Source organism: Vipera berus, assembly GCF_964194415.1.
Source record: "Vipera berus genome assembly, chromosome: 8".
Lineage (NCBI taxonomy): Eukaryota > Metazoa > Chordata > Lepidosauria > Squamata > Viperidae > Vipera > Vipera berus.
This window is the reverse complement of record NC_138211.1, coordinates 4421352-4435597: the sequence shown is the minus strand read 5'-3', so window position 1 is coordinate 4435597 and position 14246 is coordinate 4421352. Positions and strand designations below refer to the sequence as shown.

The 14246-nt window shown below is 40.8% G+C and overlaps 1 protein-coding gene across 1 annotated transcript in view; it reads right to left on the bottom strand.

Annotated features, from left to right (window-relative positions):
- Positions 1 to 711: 711 nt before the first annotated feature.
- ATP12A (ATPase H+/K+ transporting non-gastric alpha2 subunit) overlaps positions 712 to 14246 on the bottom strand; it is a gene marked incomplete at its 5' end in the record, with an annotated part of 28532 nt that continues 14997 nt past the window's right edge. The window contains 14 exons of the mRNA XM_081333502.1: positions 712 to 1138; positions 2481 to 2572; positions 2792 to 2893; positions 3384 to 3517; positions 5611 to 5756; positions 5963 to 6086; positions 7041 to 7195; positions 8003 to 8171; positions 10074 to 10224; positions 10692 to 10828; positions 11009 to 11184; positions 12149 to 12341; positions 13226 to 13360; positions 14061 to 14170. Coding sequence (XP_081189628.1) covers positions 1110 to 1138; positions 2481 to 2572; positions 2792 to 2893; positions 3384 to 3517; positions 5611 to 5756; positions 5963 to 6086; positions 7041 to 7195; positions 8003 to 8171; positions 10074 to 10224; positions 10692 to 10828; positions 11009 to 11184; positions 12149 to 12341; positions 13226 to 13360; positions 14061 to 14170 — 1853 coding nt within the window. The 3' untranslated portion in view covers positions 712 to 1109. The remainder of the gene's footprint in view (positions 1139 to 2480; positions 2573 to 2791; positions 2894 to 3383; positions 3518 to 5610; positions 5757 to 5962; positions 6087 to 7040; positions 7196 to 8002; positions 8172 to 10073; positions 10225 to 10691; positions 10829 to 11008; positions 11185 to 12148; positions 12342 to 13225; positions 13361 to 14060; positions 14171 to 14246) is intronic.

Genomic DNA, 14246 nt, shown 5'->3' with positions numbered 1-14246 from the left:
CTGCCAAACTGCACATAAACTATAGTGTGGTTTAATGTCATGTTTAATGTCCTGTGTGAGCCCTCCGTCACTGGAGGCTTTTAAGAAGAGACTAGACAGTCACTTGTCTGAAATGGTAAAGGTTCTCCTACTTGAGCAGGGGGCTGGACTAGAAGACCTCCAAGGTCCCTTCCAGCTCTATTCTATTCTAACCCTGTCATGGGTTTGTAAAACTCACATTATAAATCAGATTGCTACAGCTTCCTTAACTACCCATGTTGAAATAAATCATATATTAGCATGCTGTACAAACCTTTTCATTGCCATCTAGTGCTAGTTGCTCATATGCTCACTTACACACACAGTACACAGTATTTTATGTCTTGACACCCACAAAGCCTTACAGATTTTTAGTTCGAGTTATCTTTCACTTTGAAATAGTGATAATAAACCTTGTTAAAGATGAAGGTAGGGGGAAAATAAAAAAAAGAATGACTCCGGGTAGCAATTTGCTCAACCAAGTGCCCTTCAAATAAGTTGGAATTGCATCACCCGCATATTGTCGATCCAAAAAACTAACAGATTCTTCCACAAGACCAATGAACTCTGTTGAACCTCAGCATTGCATCAGCTTCTGCCAACTGTTAAAGAACCAGATATGACAAAACCAAGACTTTCTATAAAAAGACTTTTATTATCAAACTATATTTATACACTGCAATCCCTGGCCATACAATGTGATCAACACCTGCTAGCTTCCACTTGGATTGCTGCAGAAGATGCCATTGTCACGCTGAACAACAAAAAATACAACTTTGAAGAAACCTAGTGCAAGTCAAGGGTCATCCCTTGCTGTCATGGGAAGAAGAAATCTTTGGTTCCTTTCGTTCTATATACAAGAGACTTCAGACTTTGTACATATTCAACACTTAAAGGATCGGGCAATAAAAATAGGAAATATTCAAGTTGGTAATCCCAGGTTAATTCTTTTACAGTACAGTTGAGTTTAAGGTCCCGTTCCTTCTTTCTTTCCTTCCTGGGAGAAGATCCTGCTACCCAAAGTTATTGCACAAAGACAACTTTAAAGGAGCTGCCAAAAAAAGGCCACTGACTTATGCTGTCCATCACTCTCAGTAGTACATGTTTTTATCCCACCAGCCTGTAGTCAAAGGAGAAAAAAAATAGGAAGAAATAAACATTTTTTTTTCTAATAAGAAGCAGGTTGGCTGGCATAATGAATGCTATTAATAGGGGAAAATATTTGTACCTCAGGTTGTTTTCTTGCAGACATTTCATGACCCAACTAGGTAACTTCATCAATGCTAGAAGAGAATGGGGTTTGCTCCCCATATATATATAGAGAGATGATATTAACTAGTTGGGTGATAAAATGTCTCCAAGAAAACAACCAAGCTCAGAGAGCACCAAGGACCCCACTGAATGCTATTAATCAGATCCCCTTGGTCATAAAGATAGTTATGGGGTATCTGCTCTCTCTCTCTCTTTCCCAAATGTACACAGACCCCAAAACCAGGTTTCCTGGATGCATCTGATTTCAAGGATTCCAAAAGGCACCTCTGCTATTGTTCCAGAAGACAGGACTCTGTAAATGGGTCCAAAGTTTTGAGAAAAGAACAAACCTCAGCTCCTAAGACCTTGTGTAACCCTGATGGCTTCCAATGAGAGTCCCACCACCATCACCAAGTTGCAATAAGATTGTCACATTACATGCAGCAGAAGGGAAGTACCGAGTTTAATGCCTTCTGTTAATGGGTTGAAATTCAGCCTAACCTAGTTTTGGGCCTGGCCACATCCATTTCTTTGTTTTGACTACTTTGTGCTACTTTTGACCATCGGAATATCAACTAAAGGCCTGCTGTGGCCTTTAGGAGATGCCAGACTAAGAGTAATTTGACAGTAACTCTAGGAGATGTTCAGGACGTCTTGGCTGATCATTTTAGTCAAATGCCTGTCGACCATCTAGTTGGGTTTTCATTTAGATCCCTGCATTCAGCAGGGGGTAACACTTGATGGCCTCAATGAGCTATGCCAAACGTGGTATTCTGATGCAAAAAAAATATTTTCCTATCCAAATCTCTTTATTCAGGTGCAATTAGAAAACAACTCTGACATCAATCTTGGAGCCTGGACAGGACTATCTAATCAGGGCAACCAGAAATGCACAGTTTTAAGTTCCCTTGAAACGACAACTATAAAATTATAACTGGCTAACTTACTGTTTCATGCTGCCTTTGGCTTCTTTCCAAACCAATGAACCTTTTATTAGAATGTGAAGTGGAGCCAAGTCTACTGGCTTGCAATTCCCAGTGCCAAGGGGGGAAAAAATCCTGACCTGAAGGAACCTCTTATATATTTTTTTGACAAGAGCAATATTGCCTGTGATAATGAGCATTTAATTAAAATTTCAGATTCAGTAATGTTGGCTTGGATTGAAACAGGTATGAAAATTTAAATTGTGCACGAAAGGCTGTCCCACTTACTTCCTGGATATCGCCTAATGAATAACTTTCGCATTTCATCATAGACCCATATCAAGATGGCGTACGGCACGGAGACGAACCAGTACTGAAATCTGGAAAAGAGAAGGTTGGGTGGGAACTAGGAGTTAAAGTCCAATACACCTCATGGATACAAGCTTGAAAAAGCAGGTACAACATTATGTTACAATCACAGCAACTTGTAATTTTGATGTTGTAAGCCACCCAGAGTCACCATGTGACAGTTGGGGCGGGCCATATAAATTTGTTTAATTGATTAATTAATTAGCCTAACCGCAAGAAGCTAAACTTACCGAAGAGGGGTAAAATTCAAAGCATTGACACTTCCAAGACCATAACAGAGAATCAAAGCTATTCCTAGCTGTGAAAATATACCAATCCAGATTACTTTGTTCCTGCAAAAAAATAAAAAAATAAATAAATACATCTAAGAATAATCGTATTATTCATTGATAGTATCAATAGACAGTTCACATGCAGATGTCACTATGCACACGTATGTGGTGGTTGTGGGCAGGAAGAGATTAAGAAATCCATGCTTGACCTCCTAGACATGGTCTCTCTCTGTGTGGATGCATTTCCTTGTAGGCCACAAAGCTCCTCCGTTTTGATTTTAAGTGCTATATATTTCTAGTTATTCAGGATCATATTCTTGAGGTGCTCCTTAATCCAAATTTGAATCTTATGATTCAGCCATGGGCAGCAAAGCTAGCACTGCATCTCCCAAGGCTTTCTTGAGCCCAAGTTTGAGTTCCGAAATTATTTGGACAGCTTTGTGATTTTGTTTTACTACGGTTCTGAGAGGACAGCCCTCTCAGCAGCAACTAAGAGTGAGGAGCAAAGAGCTTGTTCTAAAACTCGGAAACCCACGGGAACAACACCAACCTGAAAAGTCCTTGTTGGAAAATGGAGTTCCTTCGGGTCTTCCTGATGATTAAATCCGCCACTTGTTGAATGGTGATGCTGACGAAAAAGGCCGTGTAGCCGTTGAACTGCAACTGTCTCCGTTGCTCAAACGTCTGCAGAACGCGGAGAAAGAAGAAACATTAAATGGCTGGGCTCAAGAAAGACTTTCATAGCGAACGGTGGTCTAGGATATAGAACAGTGATGGCAAACCTTTTAGAGACCGAGTGCCAAAACTGCAACCCAAAACCCACTTATGTATTGTCAGGTGCCAGGTGTGCGTGGCCCATTGGGTGGGCGTGACCCATTGGATGGGTGTGGCTGCAGTGGTAACGGCAGACTGGGTGCAACTAAAAAGTTCAATCAATTCCAATTTTGCGAGATTTTTTTTCCCCGCGAGAAGTTGAAATTGATTGATTGATTGAATCTTTTTTAGGGCTGGGGCGACAGAGCAAGTGCCCACCACCACGGATATAGAATGATTCTTGCTAAACTGTGGCTAGCTGTTTAGCAGGTGCTTCAGCAACTCCCATAGTTTTGAAATTGCAGCTGGTGGACAAGAGCCAAACTGGACTATTTATTGAGTATTCATTGAGTGACAGCTTTGCATACATCATCTTAAAATAGATGATGCCACAGTACAGAAAACACTGCAATGGGAAATAGTACAAGGGTCTTGGTATAACTGTATAATAAGTAGCATATATAAAGTGGGACAGGTCCATTGCCTCTGATCCAAGAAAGATCAAGGGTATAGCTATTTTTTTTCTTTATCAGTGATTTATAATGTATCTTCTAAACTGGTAGCTGCACTGAGAAAAGGAATCCATTTGATCTTTCCTGGAATTTGGCAGCTGACCTCAAGACTTACACTCTACTATCTCAGTAACTGGATTAGAGAAATTCCTGTAAAATGAATCACTGGAACTATTTTTAGATGTTCTACCCAATATATCCTATATTACTAGACAACATAAGAGTGCCATTCCTGTGTTTGGGCTGAATAGTGTACAGTCAATGCTTCTAATCTGAAATCTGATCTCAGGAGCCAGGGAATCAGGCAATAAACCATGCAGGTCTGGGCTTCAGATGGCCATACCAGCAATTCAGTCTCTGAACATTAATTGCTACATATTGTGGGCAGACATGCAACCAACTGGAAGAGATGTGAGACGGATTAGCCAGTGGGTGCTGAAGGAAGCACAAATCACTAGTTTCAGGAGCAAGGATGGGTGGCAATGTGACAGCACACAAAGCTATTTCCAAAATGTACCAAGAAGAGACATTGCAAGAACCTGTTAGTAGATCATCTGCTTTAGAGTGGGTCAACTGGCAGAATTTTCCATACCATGCCATTCCACGCCTGGGGTAGTTTACTGATTAATGTTATTTAACTCTAAACTGATCTGATACAATGGACGAGACTGATAGGTTGTACGTGAGCAGGCCCAGGGCTTTCTCATTTTGTCTGTTATGGAGGTATGTCTGTTGTCAAATCTTGTCTAAGCTCAGGAGGTAAAGAGGGGGGGAGGGGTTGAACCAGGTTAGGACATGGGTGAAAAGACTATAAGGAAGTCTGAAGGCTTTAGGCTAGGTTTGGAAATCAAAAAAATTATCTTGAAAGAAGGCAATGCCAAAATACTTCCAGACAAGGTTAACCAGAGGTCGACTTCAAAGAGACTAGGACTTAAAAAAAAATACAGTTACTGTCTCTTAATGGATTTAGAACTGAACAAATTATTACCCTTGCTATACCTACAGCTATTGGGGTGTGGGGAGGTTTGAATGAATGTTAATGAATGACAACTGCCTGGACTAGTCCTTGCTGCCTTCTTGACATCATTGCTGGAAGAAGTTTATCTTTGCTTTCTTCATCCCATAAGTGCTTTTCCAAAAAGGAAAGTGGATTTTCTTGGGGTTTTTTTCTCGAAAACATTCGGTTCTTCAGAAGCTTCTTGGATGAGAAGAAGTCAAATGTTTGCAAGGAAAGAAACCGAAGACAGTCCAGTTTGGCACTTTGAAAAAGCAGCTTTGGGACAACCATGATCTGGATGACTACCTACAGTTAAGGACTGGCCCAAAGTCACCAGCTGGCTTTGGGGCTGAGGTGGGAAACAATGAAGTGGAATCTCTCTTCTCCTGGACTGGTCCTTGTCTTTTGCTCAGCATAACTGATGCCTTCAATGAAAGAGATTTGCAACACTCTACCCATTCTTGTCCATAGCTGTCCGGCAAGTCAGCCAAATATTCCTGTTCCCATGGAATTCGGATATGGAGAAGAGAGTGAGGAAGCCAGCCTTGCTCAGCATAAACAGTGAAATAGGTCAAAAAGGCCCCGATGGTTTGGAGAAGGCCTGCAAGAGAGAAGAAAGGAATGGCTTTTCTACAGGAGAAGAAAGCTGATGGAAAAAAGAACGGAAGAATGTCTACCACATTTGGATCTCGGTTATCAGGATCCTGAAGTTGGTCATTGAAGATGATAAATACTCTCCCTGTTCACCCACAAAGGTCCACCCAAGTGCCTACTCATTCTTCCCTGGTAAGAATTTCCCTATCATACCGATTTGCAAGTAGGAGTAGACTGCAAGCTCCTGGTTGACCAATCGGTCTCTTTTTTTGTGCCTCGGTTTCCTCTTCATGATGTCACTCTCAGCTTTCTCGTAGGCCAGTGCAACAGAAGGAATCTGTAAGGGGAAAGACAAGTTGTTGAGACCACTCATATGTTGGATTGATCTGCTTATCTCTTGTGTTCGCTGTACACACAAAAAAAGTAGTCATGGTAACAAAGTTTACCCTACAATACCCCAACCAAGGAACTACCCACTCAGTAAACACCAGCCTAATCCAGAAACCACCAAGAACTCTCCCACTGACACCGACAGGGCAAGCCACTAGTATATAAACAGAGAGAAAATCCCACAGCCTTCTATAATGGGTAATGTTACCTTGCTGGGTCATGAAACATTTGTAAGAAAATCACCAAGCTCAAAGAGCACCAAGGACCCCCACAAGACTATCCTAGCCTTCTCCAACTTAGTTCCCTAGGATGTACTGAGTCACTTGTTTTGTGAGATGGCTGGCTGTATAAATTTGACAAATAAATAACTACTGGCACTGCAGCAGTAAGATGTCTCTTTGGCTAGGGCTGGGAAAAATGGTTCAGGATTAAGATGTAATCTGTGAATCAGCCCCTTTGATCTCAGGGGGATTTAAATGAAGTCTGTATTGTCATTGACAGTTAAATGAGAGCTTCTTTCATTAGACATTCCCTCTCCCTATTTTTTTAAAAGCATTAGCAAAAAACAGGGGAAGATAACTATGAGTTTAATTTTAAGCTTAATGGCACCGTGGTGGCACAGTGGTTAGAATGCAGTATTGCAGGCTAATTAGGCCATCTGCCAGCAGTTCGATCCTGACAGGCTCAAGGTTGACTAAGCCTTCCATCCTTCCAAAGTCCTTAAAATGAGGACCTAGATTGTTAAGGACAAATATACTAACTCTGTGAAATTGCTTAGAGAGGGCTGTAAAGCACTATGCGGCGGATCTAAGTGCTATTGCTACTGCTATTCCTACCAAGGTTTGGGTGAACATGCATATGAGAAAGAGGAAACATTGTCTTTCAGAAGTGATGAACTCACAATATCTGTGCCCAGGTCAATAAAGAGGATGGTGATGGTGCCAATGGGGAGGGGTATGCTGGCAATGATGTAAATCAGGAACGGACACAGCTCGGCAATGTTTTTGGTCAATGTGTAGGCAATCGTTTTCTTCAAGTTGTCAAAGATCAGGCGGCCTATAGCAGGAAAGATCAGAAAGATCCTTGACAGCTGGCTGAATATGGCAGGCCACCTTCTGAAATCTACCATTTATCAGTTTAATCTGAACATTGTTGGTGGTGGCATCTGCTAGAACACAACACCAAGCAGGCTTATGCTTCTTTGAGTGCTGTTATTTGCACTGGGGGGAAAAAATCAGCTTTTCAGCAATATTTCCTGGGCTAAGTCATTAGTATTTTCAATATGTCTTTCCCTTTGAAACCGCAAAAAGGGTAGACCCCATCTGTGGACAACTTCAGACATCTACCTCCGAGGTGATGTTCTCAATATCTTGTTCATCTCATGTAAATCAAATGTTACCAAATGTAACCCATCCCTGCAACTTCGACTGCTATCATATGAAAGTATATTATAATTATAATAGAATAATATTATAATATAGTTGAGTAACGGACCACAAAACTCTAGAAAAAGAATGAATGAATGAATGCATGAATGCATGAATGAATGAATGAATGAATGAATGAATGAATGAATGAATGAAATTTGAAATAAACTGGACTCAGTTTGGCCATGACTGGGGCATAAGACAAGTTAAAACCCAACCAGCCTGGATACAGGATGCTGTCAATCAAATGATGGGTATAAAATTGTCTGTACATATTTCCATAGGAAATAATTTCTACATATGTCCAGCCTGTTCTCAGATATATCTGAATTCTGTGACCCATACAGCTTTAGCTGTGAAGTCCCCCTCTTTATGTATATATACCAATGCATCACACCATGTGGCTAAGGTTCGAATTGTGGCCTCCTCATCTTACCTTCTTCAACTCCAGTAACAATGGATGCAAAGTTATCATCCAGCAAGACCATATCTGCTGCATTCTTAGCTGCATCGGAGCCAGCGATCCCCATTGCAATCCCGATATCTGCTTTCTTCAAAGCTGGTGAATCATTGACCCCATCACCAGTTACAGCAACTACCGCTTCCTGGAGAACACAGATTGAAGATGATGATATGCACTACGGATATCCAACCATGCCAGCTTTAAGACACGTAGACTTCAATTCCCAGAATTCCACAGCCAAAATTAAAGTCCGCAAGTCTTAAAGTTGCCAAGCTTGGACACCTTTGATATGTAGTTCCAAGTTCTTCCCTAGCTTGAGTCCTGTTGTGTCGGTATTTGTGATTTGAGATCTGTGGATAAATATTATGAAGAACACTATCAAAAATGGAACTATTCTGCGACGGGGATGGCCGGAATAATTATTATTACCATTCAAAAAGGTCTAGTCTTCTGCAACAGTTTGTTGGCATGCATGATGTGTCAACAGTTGAACTCGATCTTTTTTCCCTGACCCAAAGATAAGGAAGAATGCTTTTAAAAAAAAGTCAGATATTTTGGGGACTTGTTTTGTTTACAATGCATATATACTATGTATAATGAATGAATGGAATTCGAAATAAACTGGACTCAATTTATACATATATTCAAACATTTTTCTCCCCACTGATCTGTTTTCATTTAAAAAAAATAAAATAAATTTATCATTCCAGCCTGAGACAGAATTGGAACAATTAAGTGAATTCTGCTCATTCCAAGCAATTGATGCCTGATCCTGCCTTGGGCAGTTTGGAAAGCAAAGCCATTATATCAATTCTACTAACATTTCAAAGGGTTACATAAGAGTTGTTAACCTTGCCCCAAATTGCCTCTTAATCATGCCCGAAGGAAGTGGTTATACTTTCTGGAATGAAGCTAACCTTCATATGATCCTGAGAGAGAGAGAGAGAGAGAGAGAGGGAGGGAGGGAGGGAGGGAGGGAGGAGAGAGAGAGAGAGAGAGAGAGAGAGAGAGAGAGAGAGAGAGAGAGAGAGAGAGAGAGAGAGAGAGAGAGAGAGAGAGAGAGAGAGAGAGAGAGAGAGAGAGAATATGCATTTCGTTCTAAGAGCCTTAACTGGTTCACTTAGCTGAGTTCTGTTTATATAGCATTTTATTGAACCCAAGGTTTATGACAGCTGTGTAATATCAGGGGAAAAAGATCTGAATAACAATCAGAATAGAGCTGTCAGGGACCTTGGAGGGACCTTGCTCAAGCAGGAGACCCTCTAACATTTCAGACAAATGGCTGTCCAGTCTCTTCTTAAAAACCTCCACTGAAGGAGCACCCACAACTTCTGAAGGCAATCTGTTCTACCGGTTAATTGTTCTCGCTGTCAGGAAGTTTCTCTCTTAATTCTAGGTTGCTTCTCTCCTTGATTAGTTTCCATCCACTGTTTCTTGCGCTTTGGGAAATAAGTTGGTCCCCTCCTTCTCGTGGCAGCCTCTCAAATAATTCAGGTTTAAAGGTATCAAGAAATCCCTGTTGATTTTAGTTTCTGAATGGGATCATAAAATGTGAGACTGGCATTTGTTTCTTGTTAACATGAAATTAAAGGTTAAGTTCAGCTCCAGACAGAGACCTACACAGGATGTGGCAATAAGTTGCAATGGAAGACCACTGAGAGTATTGTGAGCTGAAGTAGAGAGAAGGTATTAGATGGAAACCGATGCAGAGAATCTCATTTGGAAAGCAACCATACATTTGACACCGCCATAAATTATACGGTGCCCAAGAGTTTAGAGGATGGAGCCACTAAATGCAAACAAAATGTGTACAACAGACCCTTTGGCTTTGCCAGAGCTAAATGCTTCTTTGGATGTAGTTAGTAGCAAAATAAGAAGAGTGGATCTTTCAGAACAAGAAGTCAAAGAGCCAAACTAAGTGAGCGTCACTGAACAAACCAGCATAAGCGAAGCAAGTTTGATCTAATAACGTTCACAGTGGCGCAACCTGCTTCTCCTCGAAACACAGTGGCACAACCTGCTTCTCCTCCTCATTTCTCCTTACCTGTCTTTGACAACCCTCCACGATGATCAGCTTTTGCTGGGGCGAAGTACGGGCGAAGACAATCTCTGAATGGTGGATTAGGATGTCGTCCAATTGTTCTGTAGTCATATCCTTCAGCTCCATGCCATTAACAACAGCTGCTTTGGCCTCTCTGCAAAGCCAGACATAAGGGCAAAGCATTTAGTGGTCAGCATAGGAGGGTAAGCAACAATGTGGCTCGTTTAGTTCTGTCTTGGAATTCTATGTAAGAATATCAAACATCACAGTTTGCAGAACCGTGGCTTAGTGTTATTTGTAAGCCACATTCTGTTGATGTAACCTTGCAATGAGGTTAGGGATAGTACTTCTGGGTGTGCTTGTTCTCTGGACTACCTTGCAAGCCTGACAACAACCTTGCATGTTTGAACGTACATCTCCCCCACCTCATATTTACATCCAAGAAACTAGGGGAGGTGGCTTCTGAGATGTTTACCATGTCCTTATTCCTTCTATGGGCTCAGCTGCTTCTTATCTAACCTACAACTCTTCCTCCTGTCTCCCAAGGTGACTTCCACATACCATTCCAATACCTTAGAAGGAGAATTTACCTTCTCCCATCCATTTCTGGGCCATCCTTACCGTTTGTTCACCTGTTCAACTGGGATATTGAGGCGCTTGGCGATGTCTTCCACTGTCTCGCTGGTAGCTGAAATGATCCCAACACTCTTAGCAATGGCTTTCGCTGTAATAGGGTGGTCACCTGTCACCATTATCACCTACAAAAAAGGATTAATGGTGAAAAGATGCGTCTGTCCTGGGTATTTCCCAGATCTACCACAATAGACCATCTGCTACTAGCACAACTTTGGATATCACGTTCCTTTTCAGAGATAAAATTTCAACATGAAATAGGAAAAACCATTGGGTATGAATGTCTATGGAGATTGTCAACCTACCTTGATCCCAGCACTACGGCATTTCATTACAGCATCTGGGACAGTGGATCGAGGAGGATCAATCATCGACATGAGTCCCACAAAACAAAGACCATTGGTAGGAAAGTTCATGGAATCAGTGTTGAATGTATAGTTCTCTGGAAACTCCTCTTCTGGCAGATACAAATGGCAGAAGCCTGGATTCAAGCAAGAAACCACAAAGCAAACTATTTTAATGGAGAGAAAAAAATAATATTCTAATAACCATCACATTTTATGGATCAAATAGCCTACTAAGATATTTGTGATCCTCGCCAGCTTTCTTTAACCTGCACTTAATATATAAATTGAGTTTAATCTCTAGTGAAACACATTATCTTGTTAAATGTGTCCAAGAAGATAGCCAGCACAGAAGTTATGTGAGCAATGTACAGTAAAAACTACCCAGTGGAATCAATTTATAGAAGCAACTTAAGCAATACAAAGCTTGTATCTTAAAAAGAAGGAAGTGGGTGGCCAATAAGTAATTAAGCTCACATATTTGCTTTCTTCTGCTTGGGTTTAGCACAGTCTTATAAATAAATGCCACCCAACAGTATTGCCAAATAAAAGTTATGACTGTTTCTCTAGAGCAGGGCTGGAAACAGAAACAGCAACTGTAGATTTGTTTGTTTGCAGAACTCTCATTTGAATGGTGAGATCTTCCATGTTATGAGAAGGAGAGATATCTGAAATGGGTAAGATTTGATGGTCAAACAGTTCAGCAAAATTTGGGAAGAAGAAGTTTTAACCTATCATGGGAGATTGGATGGTGGGGGCTGAAGCTTGTTAAACACTTCATTGGAAACATGACTAATATTCTGGAATTCTCATGTCTCAATAGAAGAGAATATTTGTAGCTCAAGGTTGAACTATGAGGTCCTTGATGGTCTCTGAGCTTGGTTGTTGTCTTACAGATGTTTGCAGACCCTACTCCCTTCTAGCAGTGATGATGTTACCTAGTTGGGTCGTGAAACGTCTGCAAGAAAGCAACCAAGCTCAGAGAGCACCAAGAGCTCCATTTTAAGTCTGAAGGACACCTAGTGGGTGAAGATGCTCTAGGACGATTATGTTGCCTCCTTCCATGGCTGTAGTTGAACCCAACGTGCTCCTTCTGCTTACCAAGCACTCTCTCTCCCAAACCACCAAGGGCCATATATGCTGTTTGGAATGCTTCGGCTTTCTCCTCGTCCAGAGGCTCCTCTTTCCCATTGACCAGCATGGTTGAGCATCTTTCTAAAATCCTTTCAGGAGCCCCTTTCATGACCAGCAGGAAACGTTTGTCATCAGGGTCCTCAGTTTCGTGGATGGAGAGCTGAAGTCAAAGGAGAAGCAATGGTTGAAATGCACCATTGATCACACATGTATTTTTTTTATAACATGTGGACTACGCCAGGCTTGGGACCATAGTCTTACCACTCAGTGGAATCAGGGAAAGAAGCCATTGGCCTGAGAGAGAAAAAGCTAGTTCTTTATTTAGTGAAATTTCGTTGTAACTGAAAATTTGAATTATAGCTACCAGGTTGACTCCCAATCCATCTGATTGTGTTTGTCTTCAAAATTGCAAGTGACTGCAAATCATTCCTAGATTTATAACCCACTTTGATTTAGCAGCTTAAGATAGCTCACATAGAGGCCTCCCTTCTTTTATTCCCACAACAAACTTACAAACTCGTTTTGGCCAATATTTTCCAACACAAAGTATAGACTTGAAAGTGGTCTCCCCAGCTCAAAGCAAAGCACCTTTTTTGGGGGGGGGTTTGTTTTGTGTGTGTATACACATATAATATATATACCCATACATACAAGTCAGCCTTGACTGATGACCACTAGGGCTAGTCCTTGCATTTTTCTTGGCAAGATTTTTTGAAGTGGTTTGTCATTGTCTTATTCCTATGGAAAGATTTACATTCCTAATCCCCAAGGGTCAAATTAATTAATGAGTATAGTAACTTAGTAATAACTAGGTAGTATAAGAGTTGAACTTCAGCAAACAGGAATTGGATTGGATTGGATTGGATTGGACTGGATTTGGTGGGCAAGACTTCTGGTGTCTAAGAAACCTTTTCAACATGGTGAACAGAGCTATACATTACCCCAGCTAAAACACAACCCCATTTCCTTCAAGGTGGTCCATTTTTCACCCAATCATCTTCCAGGAGTTTATTTCACCAGACAACCTACAAAATCAAAAGTTACCTGAAACTTGTTCGTGGAGTTGAAAGGGATTTCAGCCACTTTCCGATTTCTCTTCCTAATGTCCATGATGTCGCCCAAAACAACTTCTGAGAACTTTAGAAGCGCTGTTTCAGAAGCATCTCCCACAACTATTCTCTGGAGGTTTTGAAAATTGGCTTAATTAAAAATCTCCCATCCCAAAATTATTGTCCACATTTTTGTTACATTAGCTACTCCCTTCATTATTTCTTGTTATCTCTGATTTTTAGCCTCCATTACAGAAGAAAAACGGTATCATTTTTTCATGTTAAACAATAAGGGGCTTACAGTATTTGTTTAAATGAATATAGGGGGGGAACCAGCTTTCTACACTAAAAGTAACGTGACTGCTAAATGCTTCCAAATAGTCTCTTAATATGGTTAAATACACAGCCCACAATTTAAATTTTCCCTGCACCACAAAGAGAGAGCTACAGCTCATTTGATATTTTATTGATTTTGAGAGCTTTTAGCCCATTTGTGATATGCCTGAATTTGGGGTGAGAAAGTAAGAAAAGGTGATCTATTTGCTTGAACCAAACTGTCATAACACCAACAGTTTTTTAAAAAAATAATAATATTTTATGTTGTTGTTTTTTGAAAAAAGCAATCACTCAGAGGTGGAAAAGCTCTGTCTTTCCAAATGCTTGATGAACTCCAAATCCCATCATCCTTGCCTATTGGCAAGGAGCATTGTCACCCATCAATATGTGGGATTCCGAGGTGGACTTCCCACCCCTTAGAGGCTGCAAAATGAACTTTTTGTTTCCAAATTAAATTCAGAAATCCAAAACAGCTTTTATTGAGTCCTTCATACCTTCATGATGGATACATTTTCTTGGCCTGGCCTAAATTCAGCCCGGTTACAGAGGGAAACAATTTTGGATAATGCAGCCCATGTGCCTGAGGTTTGGTCAAAAGATTGACCTGGAAAAAAAAAGGAGGAACAATTATTTTCTGATCAATAACAAGTTGAGAGTCTTCTACATGGTTTCTTATATTG